At 45.5% G+C, this 16,730-nt stretch overlaps 2 protein-coding genes across 3 annotated transcripts in view; one reads left to right on the top strand and one right to left on the bottom strand.

Moving 5' to 3' along the window:
- GFM2 (GTP dependent ribosome recycling factor mitochondrial 2) overlaps positions 1 to 9,991 on the bottom strand; it is a 336,627-nt gene extending 326,636 nt beyond the window's left edge. Inside the window, exon 1 of one of the 2 annotated variants that reach the window (XM_086960777.1) lies at positions 9,709 to 9,991. The gene's annotated coding sequence lies outside the window, so the exon portion shown is untranslated. The remainder of the gene's footprint in view (positions 1 to 9,708) is intronic. The other variant, XM_086960778.1, reaches the window with a different exon arrangement.
- A 464-nt stretch (positions 9,992 to 10,455) lies between these two features.
- The window catches only part of NSA2 (NSA2 ribosome biogenesis factor), a 33,432-nt gene continuing 27,157 nt past the window's right edge, over positions 10,456 to 16,730 (top strand). The window contains exon 1 of the mRNA XM_086960776.1: positions 10,456 to 10,591. Within this exon, the coding sequence (XP_086816902.1) occupies positions 10,589 to 10,591 (3 nt within the window). The 5' untranslated portion in view covers positions 10,456 to 10,588. The remainder of the gene's footprint in view (positions 10,592 to 16,730) is intronic.

Here is a 16,730-nt window from a genome sequence, read left to right as displayed (position 1 = left end):
GGTCCAGAAATCGGTCTGGTGGTGGCTGGTGGAGAGTCAAGAATTATACCAGGGCTGGTCATTTTTTAGGGGGCATCTCTAAGATGCGATCTGAGTGCATTTTAGATTAAATCCCACTCTGGCATCAGTTTTCAGTGGAGCCATTTTGGGGCTGTGGAGTTCGTGATGACAACCTCCCGGCCCCTATACTCAAAGTGGTTTTACTGCACCTACAATGCCTGTGAATGGCACAGATACTGTAGGTGCATATTGCTCATGCAGCTGTGCCCTCACCGATGGTATGGTGTTCCCTGCCTTTAGGGCTGTAAGGCCTGCAATAGGGGTGACTTAGCCATGCCAAGGGCAGTGTTGGTGGGCACGGCACCCAGGGATGGGTGCCATGTCAGCTCTTCAGTTTAGTCCACACCAAAACACGCAGCCTGCAATAGCAGTGTGTGGGTGTTAAGGTGAAGGGTCTCTGAGGGGGGCATAATACATGCTGCGGCCCTCTATGGTCACAAGGCCCTTGGTATCAGGGGTACCTCGTACAAGAGACTTACATGTGGCCCAAAGGAGTACTAATATGGGGACAAAGGTGCAGTTTTTGGGAAAGAACGCAAAACCTGGGAACCTGATTGGTAGGGACCCAGGACACACCCAGTCAAATTAGCATCATGTATCTGGCAAAATGTTAGGGGGTAACCATGCAAAAAAGAGGCACTTTCTTGCACTCACCCTTCAGAGATTATGACCCTCACTCTGCGCGAGGGTCAGTCAAACCTAGGCACTTTCAACAGGTACATGTGTCAGAACGCAAGAGCCGGCCGTCGTAGAATTTATAGGGCTTACCAGATTTCAGCCTTGGCCTCCAGTGGCCTACAGTACTGCAAGGCACTGCCCCTCAGAATGCACTGCAACCTCGCCGACTGAAAACAGCCTGGGCGCTTTAAACAGAAGCCCTGGGTTTCCAAGGCTGCTTGTCAATCAGTGAGGATGCACTAAGTACCACTGCAGCCCACTCATTTCCTAAATTGTGACAGGGTGGGGTGGACACAAGCCTCAATGGCCCCACCACATTCTGGGAAGAGTTGCGAAATGCTGGAGGTGCACATGAGGCCGGCTGTCCACAACGTGGTCTGCGGCACACATACCTCACCTGCAAGCAGCAGAGGCAATTGCAGGATGGCTGCAATTTAGTTTGTCAGGCAACTGTGGTCACTCGGAGAAACAGAGAGAGGTGGTCTAAAGCAGGTTAATGGGCCCATGTCATCATTAAGGCGCTAAGAACCTCCAGGGAAAAAAAACTGACCTTGAAATATGCTCCTACCAGGCCTTTATTTAAAGGAATGCCTGGTTCACTTTTGTCAGTACCATCCTCAACACGCACAGAGGAAAAAGAGAAGCTTGAGATGTTTTTGTTATCTTTAAACTAACTGATGGCCACTATTCTTTCATTTTTTGGATGACTAGCAGAAAGTAAACAAGCTTTAGCGTTTTATGAAGTGCGAGTGCTCCCAACTTCTGAACCCCAAAATCTCCAGTGCCACGGAGTTACTCATTCACCTTCAGAACTCCAGCATGGTTATATTGGGGGTGCTCTAGCACCCCCGCACTCCTACTTCCAACACCAATATACCAAGTTGCCCTCTAAAACGGCAATGTTTTTTTTCTTTCGCTAGTAGGCAATAAAGGGCTTCTGATGCGTCACCTTTTTGTTTAAAGTTGGCTGTCCCTTTCTGGAAGGAAATTTTTTTTTTCATTTTTCTTAATGAATTTCAACATGAAAAAGACATGCCTTCTTTCATGCTCATTGTTGAATAATTTATGGCACACGCTGTTTATTCTGGTAGCAGATCATCAGCAGTTATGCATGTTTTGTTTGGTGAACTTTCCTCCCAGGTGATCCTTTTTTATTTGTGTGTTCATTCAGCCACCTTTCCTGAGCCAATGTTTATTTTAAGCTGAAGTACATTTGGTATTGCCGGTAGGTGAGACTTTAGTATCTTTTGTGGTGTCTGTTGCATTATTGCATATTTTAACTAGAGTGAGAGCCTCCTCCCATGTTCACCTGCATCTGCACATTCCTGACATAAAGCATCAGAGGGCAGGCACTACAAGTGCATTTTGAGAGTACTAATAATGACATAGTGTAAAATTATGCCCCTCCACCCCCCGATAGAATGGCAACAGAGGACCCTGAGACTCCCATATATCAAAGATATCAATTGGTCTTAAAGTGGAAAGGCCTCCCCCTGAAGGATTTCCCCCTTACCCCCGAAAGGTTGGGGCCCTGTAGTATGGAGGATAAACGAGTGGAATCCAGAAGAAGTAGTTTCCAAGTTGTTTATTCAGTAATCAAGTAATGAACCCCACCAGCAGCAGCCTGTATCATGCTCAGCCCTTCAGTAACTGACTCCGCTCCCTCACTAACATTCTAAATACAAACATTCTAGAGTGCAGTCACTAAGCTGAGCATCAAATAACAGGGAAGATATAATTCAACATACTACAACATCTCCCTCCTATAAAATTGAAAAGAGAAACAATGCTAGGTAAAGTACAAATGAAAATTATAAACAAGTGAAAGCGTCAAGAGACTGATAGAGAAACATAGAATTAGAATAACAATAGAGAAAATAATACTAGAGGGCAGACAGAAAACAAAAAACAAAACAGTCTCGCATCAACTATCTCACACAAAAGAGTATACACACACTCCCTTTCTTCAACAACAAAAACAACTAAATACACAGTCCATGAAAACTGGCCAGGCTGACACGAATAGTGTAAAAAGTGCAGAAAGAAGAGAAAAATGAACAACAAAATAGGTACTAAGATTTTGAGAAGAAAATGTACAGAGTATACAACAGTGTACGACAAGACTGAACAGATGTGAAACAAATGTCCACGCGAATGTGGGCAACCCACATTAGAACAAAGAAAGTCAGAATGTGCTCAAAAAGAAAACTGAAATAGAGAATATACATCAAAACAAATTGGAGAGTGAGATGTGCATAGAGGCACACGACACAGTGAACAACATGAGACTGTGAACCAATGTGTAGACAGACGTCCACACACATGCGGGGAAACCCACATAGAATACATAGAACTTTGGTAAAACTGATTTAGATTAAGAGCAACAGAGTTACTTCTACCATGGAAAAGAGGAACATTCTTGAATTTGCCCTCGTCAACTGAGAACCAGGGAATGGTTGCAGAAGAGCAATGGCGAGCTGGAGCCCACCTCCTTTGCGCAGCTCTGTTTCAAGAGACAGCATCCCCTGTCTTGGTGTTACAAGGGGAGGAAAGCTGACTGACTTTAGGATTGAGGGCATGTGCTGTACAGATAATACTAGGCATATAACAAGGAATAGATTCCTTATGAAACAAGCCATACTGGCTTCAGCAGTGAGTGGTACAACAGTGACCCGGGGGCATGCCAGGAATCTGACTGAAGGACCTGGCGCACTGCTGAAAACACACTTGTAAGACCCACCAAACAAAGTAGGCAAGAAGCAGCACTACAAAGGGGCATGGCAGGAGAGGGGCTAACGGTGACCCAAGAAATAGAAAGGGTGTCAATGAGTAACTGCGAGGGCTGCCAACCAGATGTGAATTGAATTATAATCTGGAAAGCGATGGCAGCTATTGAGCTAAAGTCCAGAAGAAGTCTTGAATATGGATCTTCCCCCAGTGGTGTAACAGAGGACCCCACACACCCCACGATGCGGGGCTCCACAAGCTCCTGAATGTGGTCAGATGGGGCCCCCTCTAGGTACTTTGCAGGGGGGCCCCCTTAAGTTTCGTTATGCCACTGACACGTAAGTACCAACAGGGCGACCTGTAAAGAGAAGGCAGGCCCGCCAGTAGCGCGTGGGATCATAATCTCCCTGCCTGTGCAAAGTCCTGTTACTGGTTACCTTAGGATGTGAAGGTCTGCGCTGATCTCCGGTGAAGCCGCTTTCGCCGATGGGACGCACCTCGGCCTCAGGTTCAGGCAGCTCCTTTCCTCCATGACGAGCGCAAGGGAAGCCCGGTTGCTAGAGGACGCCTCGCACCTCTCCAGATGCAAAGTAGCTCCACCTGATGAACCTCTGAGTTGGTGGGGGAAATCCTCGTTGCTGTGATCAATCTGAGAGTGTATCGGAAATGACGTTCCCGGGCGGGTGGTGGTAAATACTGGCAGGGTGTCAAGGCTCCTTCTCAGAGCGGCGAACCCGGCCTCGGGCACACAACACAGCTCGAGGGGGGACCGTGGAGTCAATGCACACACAGCACTCGGGGGCAAAACAGGCGCTCCAAAGTTCTTCAGCGGTGCGTTAATCCGCACACACAGAGCGCGAGGGACTCGATCCTGGGGCAGATCACGTTTGAGGCAGAGCAGATCTCACGACCTTACGCCCCAGCTGTGTGCCGATGAGTATACCGAGACAGATTTCACAGGGGGGCAGCTTCACGAGCGCACAGCGCAGAGACCCACACAGCAGCTGGAAGGGTGGGTGCTGGAGAACTTTTGTATCCCTGAGTTCCTAGTTCTTCTTAGGCCCTTGGAGAAAGGCAGGCCTCAGAGGGGCAAAGCACACAGCACAGCTCCTCTTCAAGTTAGGGGGACACAGCACACAGCAGAAAGTCCCTTCCTCAGCAATCACAGCAACTGTAGGTCAGCTCTCAGACACTCAGCACGGATTCCTTCTTGATCACAAAGTTTCCTAATCTATTTTTACTGGGGCTCCAGTCCTACTTTTATACCCCATAAGTCTTTGTTCTTCTTGGTTGAGGGGTCCTGGACCCCATCTAAACCGGTTCAGGGAGCACTCTGCCAGTGCACCTCTTCTTCCTTTGTGAGTGTGAGCCATGGCCATCAGACATACCGCAGGAGGTGGAGCCAGCATTGTGGCAGGAAGGCACAGCCCTATTGAGAGCCAGGTGCTACTTCTCCCACCACTCTACATGCAGATGGGTCTATTCAGCCTTGTACTGACTCAACCAGCCTCCTGGAGCTGCCCCCAGTCCCTGTCACTCACAAATCAGACAGTCAATACACAACCAGTCAGAAGCACACTGAAAGGTTGAGCAGGAAAATAGCCACTTTCTAAAAATGCTATTTCCAAATTTAGAATTTAAAAACCATCTTCACTAAAGGATGTGTAGTTAAATTCGGAGTTCAGGGATAGCAGATTGCATATGTCTATCTTGCTGTTATGGGAAGATATGCAGGGAAACATGTCACACATCCTTCCCCATGTTATCCTATGGGCAAGATAGCATTTCAATAGTGAAAAACGAAATGAGCAGTATTTCCCCATCAAGACATGTTACCCACACTAGTAACACTAAACAAACAAGCATTTGCAATGCAATAGGTCTCACATTAGGAAAGTTTGAGGTATTGGTATTGTAAATGACACATTTTTTATTTATGTGTTGGTTTTGAAAATAGCGAAATTAATAGCTTTTTCATTTACAATGCCAATACTTTTAACTTTCGCAAATGTGGCATGTATAGCATTTGTAATGCAATATGTGTTGTATTTACGTGACTTTCATGTATTGATATAACAAATACCAATTGCTTTTAATTTTTTTAAATAATTATTACTTAAATAAAAGTTTTTTTTTTTAATTATAATAGCAATAGCTTAAACTTTTGTAAATAACTTTTGTGAAGATTATGTTCAGTGTACTTTATTGTGACGAAAATCCAAGAACAGAAGTGAACTATCAACATCTTTTTGTGACATTTGAAGTAAAGCTTGAAACATTGAGAGAACATATTTGAACCAGTTGTTGTTGAATGGTTGCACATATTGATGCTGTGGTGGCGCTGAGTGATGTTGTGGTGGCGACGAGTGATGCTCTGCCGTTCAGTGATGCTGTGGTAGCGCATAGTGATGTTGTGGTGCCCCTGAGTGATGCTGAGGTGGTGTGGTGATGCGATAGATAGATAGATAGAGGGAGAGCAATAGATAGATAGAGGGCGATAGATAGAGTGAATGAGATAGATAGATAGATAGATAGATAGATAGATAGATAGATAGATAGATAGATAGATAGATAGATAGATAGAGGGTGTTAGAGTGAGGGCGTTAGATAGATAGAGTGAGGGCGATTGATAAATAGAGTCAGGGCGATCGATTGTTAGAGTGAGGGTGACAGATTGATAGAGTGAGGGCGATAGATAGAGTGAGGGCGATAGATAGATAAGTTAGGGTGATAGATAGATAAGTTAGGGTAATAGATAGATAAGTTAGGGTGATAGATAGATAGAGTGAGGGCGATAGATAGATAGAGTGAGGGCGATAGATAGATAGAGTGAGGGCGATAGATAGATAGAGTTAGGGCGATAGATAGATAGAGTGAGGGCGATAGATAGATAGAGTGAGGGCAATAGATAGATAGAGTGAGGGCGATAGATAGATAAGTGAGGGCGATAGATAAGTGAGGGCTATAGATAGATAAGTGAGGGTGATAGATGGATAAGTGAGGGTGATAGATGGATAAGTGAGGGTGATAGATGGATAAGTGAGGGCGATAGATAGATAGAGTGAGGGTGATAGATAGAGTGAGGGCGATAGATAGAGTGAGGGTGATAGATAGAGTGAGGGCGATAGATAGAGTGAGGGCGATAGATAGAGTGAGGGTGATAGATAGATAACAATTAAACATATAGAAAGCATACGCAAAAAAATAGTAGATGTTCCCACATTAACTGCAAAATAAAGCGTTACTGTATTAATAATAAAAACGGTGTAGTCATTATGGGCAAATTTGTAGCATAAGGCAAACTTTTCCGGCTTTGAAGTTTGCAGAAAGCTGGTTCTAGTCACAGCACTAGACGTGAGCTCAAAATCAGTGTTTAGCATAGTGTACATCACATGTGACATTTTGTTGCTACTGTTAGTACCAAACATCTAACCGAACTAACATTACATCTACAAAAAGCCATAACTATTACCTCAATGTAAGCACACATATATGTGGTCAAAATAAATACACTAGCCTAAAAGTAAATTAATAGTTACAGTGCTTTGTGTATATGCTAAATGTGGCTGGGCAAAAGACAAACAAAATACCAAACTAAAACAATGTGTAGCGTACCTCAAGTTAACTCACAAATGATTTCCTATGCGTAGAAAAGCCTAAAGTGTTCCGTCTGGAAACGTGGTTTAGGGGGGCCAAAAGCAGACCGAAAGTCTGCAAAAGTGTGATGTTTTGGAGTGAAAATCTACACTTTAGAAAGGAAACAAGGGCAGGCTAATGAAGCGCTAACAAGCAGAGAAAGACAGATTAAAATCTACGCGTAGGCAGCATCTGTGGGATGCAAAACAAGCACATCAGGCTGGTAAAGTTGTGTTCACACCAAAGCACGCCGGAAACAATCTAAAATAAAAACATTTAATGTACTTTTGCGTGATGTTTGTAGTATGATGTACATATCAACCATTTTCAGCGATCGACGGTCGCATTGGCTTTATCTACCCGAGGCTTGGCTCGGCTGCTCTCCCTAATAAATTGTTGGCTCAGCCACCTCTATGCGTGTGTAGTTTATCCAGATCAGGATTTTACTTTGATTTATGGAACTTGTAGTCCTAATTTAAATAATGAGAGAAAAATAGTACACATTCTAGAAAACAAAGGTGAAAAAAAACTTGGACTAGGTAAAGTACTGATGCTTGGACCTGGGATACGTGAGGGCTCAGCCACTGCAGTGAAACCCCAAGCAAGAGGCGAATGCAGCCCGTGCCTTACAGATACTCAGAGATGAGCTATCCATCTTTTAAATCTGCATATTATCAGTATTCGTGAATTGGTAAGACGGGATGCGCCATGTATGTATGAATAAAAAGTGATCTGAGCACAGCAAGCGACTCTCATTACTGTAAATCCACCCTTCTGACACTTTCATTGGCATTTTGTGCTGTGAAACTAGTCCGAACCTGCTGATAAAGAGTGGAAGGCTTTTTTTCATTACCGCTAACGTTTTATTTCTACAGTTTCGGACATTTGTAGCCGCTTCCGAACACCGGGGAAATTTGTTTGAGCCATTAGCAAGTTGGAGTTGAAGCGACCCATAATCCAGGCATATTTTTACGAGGTTTTAAAAGTGACAGCGGGTTAGATCGAGCAGGATTGCTGTGCACTGAGCATAAGGCGTGTGCTGTGATCTGGGCTTGAATTCAAGTGCTTGAAGCGCTCGTTCTGTTTTAATTGTACGTAGCTGTCGGCGGTTCAACCGGTGCAGCGGAACCGGGACCCAGAGGTGCGGTGGGGCCAGCGTGCCTTGCTGACGTTCATTTAACGGCCCGCCACAATTCTTCTTCACTGGTATTTTACTGTGCCTGCATCAGTGTTAACTCTTCCCCGGAAATGGGTGGATATTGGCGGGGGAGGTGGTTGGGGGTGAAGGTGCTCTCTGGGGTGGGAAGTGTAACGAAGCAAGCCAGGAAATAAGATGTAAAAAAAAGCTAGGATTTAACATTTTTATTGACGGAGAAGAGATCGAGGAGGAAATGAGAAAAGGCAGGAAGAACAAAAATGTGGAGAAAGGTGATATTTGGTGGAAGGGAAGATTGTACGTAGAGAGAGAAAGTGTGAGCAGAAATGGAGAATGTGGGTGGAAAACAAAGAAAATATTAGCTATGGAGGAAAGCACCAAAAGGGAGAGTTAGAGGAGGAAGGAAAAGGGGGGGGAAATGAAAATTTCAAAGTGAGCAGGAAGAGGTAAGATAAGAGAAGAGTGCAGGAAGCAAGAAAACAAGAGAACCAAGAAACCATCGAAGAACACGAAAAGGAACAGGGAGGGGGGGAGGGAAAGAGGGCAGAAGTTAGGGAGCCAAAGAGGACGTTCAGGCGGTGGGAACGGGGGCTGGGAGGGAAGCCTGTGGGAGGCTGATGCCTTTGATGTGAGACCAGGGGGTCGTGAAAAGTTAAGTGAATAATTAGGGGAGGAGAACTGGCAGAGGCCGGCCGAGCGCACGCTGGGGAAGCCTGTGGGAGGGAGGCTGATGCCTTTCATCTGGGGAAATACGCGTGCTTGTGGTAACGTGATTCACGTGAACTGTTGGAAATCCACCTGGTTAGGTAATTTTCTGGTTTCACTGCAATAGGTCTCTCTGCGAGACCTAAAAACCGGGACGTCTGCTCACCCTACCTTTGAGGCCCGAAAATAGAGCCCCCTTTCGAGGCCTCCCAAAAAAAACTGGGGGGGCTCAGCCTCCCCAGCCGTCCCCACTTAAAGCCCTGTCTAGGAGTCATAACTCAACCTTATACACACTTCCGTTTTGAGCGAGATTGCATAAGTGTCTCAGATACGATTACAACTGTGACTCAAAAACAGAGCTAGAATTCTCTGACAGAGTCATCCTCGGAGTTCTCACTCTGGGGCACTGTAGTTTGGGTAACTTTGTCATGAATACCCTGCTATGTGTTGGCTCAGGAAAGAGCAAGGTAGTTACATATGACGATTTCCTCAGTAACTCTTGCAATCCCTTTCGACCCCTCCAAAGCTGCATCCGGACAGCTGTGCTCAGCCATGCAGGCAGCCTGTTTAGGATTTGGTTTTACGCCCTAACACCTTTAAAATTCACCAGCCGCCACTATCTATTGCATTGGAGAAAAACAACGTTCGAGGCGACATTAACACTGTTCTTTCAAACACCGGAAGACTAATGCTTATGCAGTGTGCGCATGCACGGCGAATTTACATACTGGCAGTCTGGCACTTACATCTGTGTATGCTTTCTGTCTGTCACCTTCCAGGCTGCATGTCACCGCTTGTACCCGACTCAGGTCACACGTGCAGCAGCAGCCCTTCCAGAGAAATAACACGTACAAGATGAATCTCTCTGCTAATTACAAATACTCTTTCTGTTTCCAAACTCCGCCCTTTCTCACAGACTGTAGCTAAATCTCCCAACCTTGAACACTTGAATGTAGCAAAGTTGCGCAGAGATAAGCAACGTTCTAGATGTTAAAGATGACTACAGTCGACCCCGCACAACCATTGGATAATAACTATTCCCACAGTCGACCCCGCACACCCATTGGATACTAACTATTCCCACAATGCCTGGCGTCTTGAGGCTCAACGAAAGATTTGAAGAGGCTAACCAAATACCAATTCATCCGCATCTACAGAAAAATACAGTAATTCTAATGAGGTGTGCTCATCCCTTAGTAAATGTGCTCGACGCGTCAATTTCTAAACTGCGTTAGTTTTGTTTGCAAAAATAATTAGATGATATTGTCAATATATTGTTATGTAACTTGCTTGCTTCCTTTATCTTCTATAACTGTTCACATATAATTTAAAGAATTATAATCGTTCAGTATTCATTTGATAAACAGCACTTGATAGCAGAAAGTGATAACTAAATAATCTACTTCCTTGTGATTGAGGTATTTCCAAGATGGCTGCTATTTCGCAGCTTGTTCGTACTGGTCACGTTCAGTTTCAGTCTCTCTTCTCTTTCAAATCCACGCTCTGTGCAAGTCCTTCCTAGCGAGTCTGTTTCTTTTACTGCCCGGGCCCGAGTGTAAGGGCGCGTGACAACAACACAGCGCGAGGGGCCCAGACCAACACCGAGAGCGGACCGGAGCCGTAGCCATGGTGAGGAGTCGGGTGAAGCTGTAGGGTTTGGAATCGCAATCGTAGATCTGGCAATTGCCACAAATATCAATGAACTTTATTCAAGATCTGGTGTAGTGCGAACCGGGCACAAGGGGGTTAGTGCTCTTTGCAAGTGAATAGGTACTCATACATTTAAACGATAGCCCTATAACTTAACAGTTAAGTATCAACAGAGCAGAGAAAGCGACGTCAGTTAACAAACATGGGCAGAAACTAACAATTGTCGCCTGAGAGCGTCTTTTAGCTATGTGTAGTTGTTGCTCAGCATCGTTAAAAGTTAGTTGCGTACAGTAGGGTGAGAAAATAACATTTTGATCCTGAACAATACACAATTTGCTAGCAGTCGCACCAAGAATTTTAATTTCTATTAAGGACACGGAGGTGAGGATTATTGCTTCTCTTTATTTACTGTTAAAATCACAGCAGCCAATGAAAATGTATGCAAAAAATGTACATTTCCATAGCTGCCTAGGTTTCAGATTGCCATGTGTGACATTTTCATAATTTCAGTGTAATTATGATTGACATTTCAAAGACTATGAGTGACACTTTATCACAAGCAAAATCAAGCAATGAAGATGAGCGAAACATATAAATATAGAAATTGCACACATTTGAGCAACTATAAACCCAACGATTTTAAAACTGCCTCAAAGCAAGCACCGAAAATGAAAGGGCACTCACTGCCTGCACTTGTGTGTCAAGAGCCAGTAATGAAAGGGCACTGCCTGCACCTGTGTGTCAAGCGCCAGAAATGAAAGGGCACTGCCTGCACCTGTGCGTCAAGCACCAGAAATGAAAGTGCACTGCCTACACCTGTGTGTCAAGCACCAGAAATTAAAGAGTACTACTACCTGTGTGTCAAGCGCCAGAAATTAAAGAGTACTACTACCTGTGTGTCAAGCGCCAGTGACCTATTTTCGGGCTATCTGGATCGCCACTCTGTGTATCAGGATGAAAGGGGGAAGGCCTAATTCAGGCCCACTAACCAATCCTGGAAGAAGGCGTCTGTTGCCTGCGCTAATGGGTCTGGCCTCCAGCTAAAGAACGTCTGCAATTGTTGGTATAGTCTGGACGCAAAAAGGTCTAACTTGCAAGGACCACATACCATTTGAGGTTGGAGTTGCCAATCGCTTTAGTCCTTCAGATACCTGGAATTCCAGTCTGCGACACTGTTCGACTGCCCCGGAATGTATTCCGCTATGACCGATATCTGTTGACTGAGGCAATAGTGCCAAAAGTCATTCGCTAATGGGTCTGTCCTCCTGCTAAAGAACGTCTGCAATTGTTGATTCAGTCTGGATGCAAAAAGGTCTATCATGCAAGGACCCCATAACATTGGAAAAATTGAGGTTGGAGTTGCCAATCGCTGTTGTCCTTCAGATACCTGGAATTCCAGTCTGCGACACTGTTCGACTGTCCCGGAATGTATTCCGCTATGACCGATATCTGATGACTCTGGCAATAGTGCCAAAAGTCCTTCACTATCTCCACTAGCAGAGAGCAGCTCGTACCTCCCAACTTGTTGATATAACTCACTGCCGAGATATTGTCCAGCCTGAGAAGGATGCAACAAGAGACTTGTTTGGGGGAGTACATTTGTATCGCAAATGACCTCGCCAACAACTTCAGACAATTGATATGGAGAAATAGTTCCTGAAGGGACCACCTCCCTCCTGTGGAGATATCTCCGCAACATTCTCCTCAGCCCCAATGGCTGGCGAAAGAGTCTATAATGACTTCTGGTTGGGACCCAAAGATAACTCTGCTGTTCCACGCTTCTACGTGGCCCAACTACCGTTGCATCTCTTCCCTCACTTCCTATGTCAGAGGGACCAGATCTGTATAAGACAGACCCTTTCGAACGCGTTTGATTTTTAGTCTGAAGGACCCGGTTCTGAAGAGGGCCAAGGAAGATCGCCTTTGTGGTGGATGCAGGGAACCCCACTATTCTGGCAATTGTCCTGAGGGAAACTGTCTGTTTCGTTAGCACCAATGTGAGCTCCTTCTTGAGATCCTGTAATTTCAATTGGGGAAGACTCAGTTGAGCTGTCTGTGAATCTGTAGCCAAACCGAGAAAGTCCATCAACTGAGAGGGACAAAGGGCCAACTTTGGTTCGTTGATCACAAATCCCAAGTTCTGCAGAAGGTATATTGTCATTTGTAAGTGTTGATTGGCTAGGGATTGTGTCTGAGCCCTGATAAGTATATCGTCCAGATACACTATCATGCAAATGCCCTGTTCTTGTAGATGAGCGAACACCAGTTTCATTACGTTTGTGAAGTACCATGGAGTAGAGGAAAGCCAGAAAGGTAGGGCCAAATACTCCAACCATCCGTTCCTCCATTGAAACTGCAGGAAGCGTCGATGGGGAGGAAATATCAGTCTTGTCGGGTATGTATCCTTTAGGTCTAACCAGACCATCCAATCTCCCTTTTTTAGTAAATCTGCTAAGAGATGGATACCCTCCATCTTGAAGTGCTTGTAAACCATAAATTGATTGAATTCTCTTGGGTTCAACACCAACCTGTGACCATCACCCTTCTTCTGCACTAAGAAGCCATTGCTGCAGAATCTGTGAGGCCCGTTGTCGCAGTAAGCAATCGTGCGCTTCCGCAGCAATTCCTCTATTTCTGCGTCTATAAAAACACACTCTTGTTGGGAAAAACTGAGTCGTCTCGGATAAGTGTCTTGGAGTGGTGTTTGATAGAATTCTAGGTGAAAACCCTAAATAGTCTGCAAAATCCATGCATCTTGTGACAACATTCCCCAATTGTGACTGAAGAACTGAGTACGTCCCCCCAAGGTTAAGTGAGAGATTTTGGTTAATCTTACCTGCAGAATTTTGAGCCTGGAATCCGGCTTGGTGACCACCTCTGTTGAAGCAACGCTGGTTGAACCTCTGTGTTGTGGGATAGAAGGTTCCGAATCTTGTAGAGTCCCAGTCACCTCTACCTCTACCGCGTCTGCAGTCTCCTAGGGGGACCTTGGTAGTACTGATGGTCTGGCGAGCATCTGCTGCCCTGTCCCCTGTTAAAAAGCCCTGCCTGAATTACTTTTTATTCCAGATTGGGCCTTGTCCAATGACATAAAAGTACCCTTGTACTTCGAGACATCTTTTACGAATCTCTCGTCAAAGAGGTTGCCCTCCGCTAGTGGACCAGATTCGGCCGAGGCCAATTCCGTAAGATTTGAATCCATCCACGTAAGTAGAGATTTACGCCCCTCTGTAGAGATGGCGCAATTTTGGTTTCCTAAGAGGCATATCGCTCTCGGTGTCCAGCCCGCTAAAATGTCTGGATCCACTGGAGTGGCTGATTCCTTTGCTACAAGGGCCATCTCCAGGATCTTGGCCAAGGGTCCTGCCACATCCAGGAGCTTGTCCTGGCAGCCCCGCCAGGCGCAGTCAATCCCCCTTCTTGGGGTCCTTCACAAACATTTTAAGGGAGGTCAGGAAGCTAGCATTGATATCAGGTGTCTCTGCCACCCTGTCCGGGATATCCAGCCGAGGACACTGTAAATGCAACCTGTTGCGCACTTCCTTATCAGATCCCTTTCTGAGATTATCATGCAGATAGTCTGCCACTTCATTAGCCGGAGCCCAATCTGACGACAGGGGTTGAACGAAGTCGGCCGGGTTGAAGGTGAAAGGTGTATTTGGATTTTGGGGGGCATATTGGGCGCTATGACTGCCTTTCTAGACCTCTTCTTAGGAGGAGCCTCCTCATCAGTAGTGTCCGTGCCAGTAGTGTCTGTATCTATGTACACTTTTTGTTTGCTCTTCCCCTGCCCAGCTTCACTGGTAGATGGTGTGGAATAACCATGTTCCTCAACATTTGCCTGAGACAGATGCACTAGAGCAGCTGCATGGGGCATTGGTCCCGACTTTGACTTGCTTTTGTCTGTAGGGGTGTCATTTTGGGGTTCAGCCAGGTTTTGAAACCTGGGGCACTGCGCAACGCTTTCTAGCTACTTGGTAATAGGCTTCAACACAGCTTCCAAAGCTTGCTGCACAGTTTTAGGGACTGTACTTTCAATTGCCCTGTTAACTGCCTGCTGGATCGATGCATCTAGAGCGTCAACAATATTGTCCTCTAGGACAGTCTCCTGCTGTCAATTGTAGTATGGTTCATCCTCCTCTTCATATCTAACCCACTCATCCTTTGCAATCACTTAATCTACTATTGCCAATGATGAAAGGGGGTAAGGCAAGTATTGGAGGAGTCGAGGGGGAGCCAACCCACTTGCATACAATATAAAATTAGAGTACCTAGTTCCTCAGCAAAGCTGTAATTCTGAAATTATTCCAGCCCCAGTCTCTAGGCGTAAGAGCCAAAACCCTGTTATTGAGAATCATGTGCGCACTCCTAGGGCCGACTGCTGTTACAGCCAGTCAGCAAAAGACACACAATTCAGCTAGTCAGGCGTCAATTCCATGTGTTGCTCTGTGAATTTCCAGGCTTTTTGAGCTTCTGAACAATTGAGGGGCGTGCATGACGTGTGCAGCCCTAAAATCACCCAAATGTAGCCCAATTGGGCTACGCACCTCGCTGACGTTAGGCGCTGGACCGTACGTCGGGCAGATGAGCGGAGGCCTCTGACGGAACACGCAAAGGCCTCTGATTGAATGCGCGAATAGCCCTCAGCCGATTTAGGCAATGAAAACACTACCGATCTCTTCGTTCCTCTATTCAGAACTTCTTGGCTGTGCCTCGCACTAGAACAGTCACCTGGGGCGACAGGCGTTTCCTGGTTGCCGCCCCTAGACTCTGGAACACCCTTCCTGCACATATCCGAGCAAGTCCCTCCCTGTTCACATTCCGCAAACAGCTAAAGACGTGGTTATTTGACCAATAGCCATGTATATCTTCTTTACCCCAGTTGCTGATCCATCCCTTAATTAGCGCCGAGACGCCCACGGGTATTCGCCGCGCTCTACAAATGGCAATAAATAAATAAATAAATAAACTTACCTCAGTGCAGTACTCACGCTCCCAATCGGGAGTCAATATATTACCACTTGCCCGACTGGGCCAAAACCTAGCACACACAACGCGATCGCAAATTGGTAATGGCTGTAAGTCCCAGTCAATATCACAATGCAAAGCATGCACATAAAGTATAAGCTGTTCCTGACAAGCGACGCGCTTGTGGAAAACAATTAAGTAAACACAAAGAAAGAAATACACCCACATAATAAAATGAAATTGCACTTATCTCTGCCGTGAGCAGCAAAGAAAGAGGCTCATGGGAAGGAGATGGTGACTCTTATAGGGTCTGATGGACATAATTGGTTGCAAGAGAATCAAGGGAAATGTAGTTTATTTTTTGTATACAACGTTTTCATTGGCTGCTGTGAGTTTAACAGTGAAGAAAGAGTAGCAATAATCTGAAGCCTCTGGTCCTGTAATAGAATTCCATACACCTCTTATTAGGGGTTTAGACTTGCAGAATCATGTAAATCCTTTAATCATTAGACCCTCCTAATTCAGTATACCAGCCGCGGCCCGTGGATGGAGTTCGGTGGGGCAGGGAGGCCGTGCGGGGGAGGGGCAAGGTGGGGGATGTAAAACAACTGAATATGGATAATTGCAGGTAAGTAAACAATTTAATAAATAAAACGAATTTCGTAGCGCGCTCTCCATCGAATTTTGCGATGCAGGGTGCGCTACGAAATTCGTTTTATGTATTACATTGTTTACTTAACTGCAATTATCCATATTCTGTTGTTTACCACCCCCCATCCTGCCCCTCCCCCACACCGCCTCCCTGCCCCACCGAACTCCAGCCACGGGCCGTGGCTGCAGTATACCTTTGGGGATGTATATTAAAGTTTTCTTTCGTTCTCCAAGAGGGATTTTTTAACCCTTGCACTACCAACAACAAAATCTGCTATTCCCAACTAGACCCTTTTAGCTCACATATGGCATTACCTTAAACAAAAGTCCTTAAGAATTCCTTTGAGTGGGAGTTGTAGTCTACAGCACTGATCTCTGGGAAGTGGTGTGAGGAGTATCCCCATGATGAAGAATGCCATCTAAGGGTAGTTGTGGGTTTTCGTAGTTAAAATAAAGATTTCTTTCAAATCCAGAGACTTTTTGTTTTGCCACCTATCCC

The sequence above is a fragment of the Lissotriton vulgaris genome, chromosome 3_1, assembly GCF_964263255.1.
Source record: "Lissotriton vulgaris chromosome 3_1, aLisVul1.2, whole genome shotgun sequence".
Classification (NCBI taxonomy): domain Eukaryota; kingdom Metazoa; phylum Chordata; class Amphibia; order Caudata; family Salamandridae; genus Lissotriton; species Lissotriton vulgaris.
The sequence above is the reverse complement of the archived record's forward strand: the minus strand, read 5'-3'. Positions and strand labels throughout refer to the sequence as shown.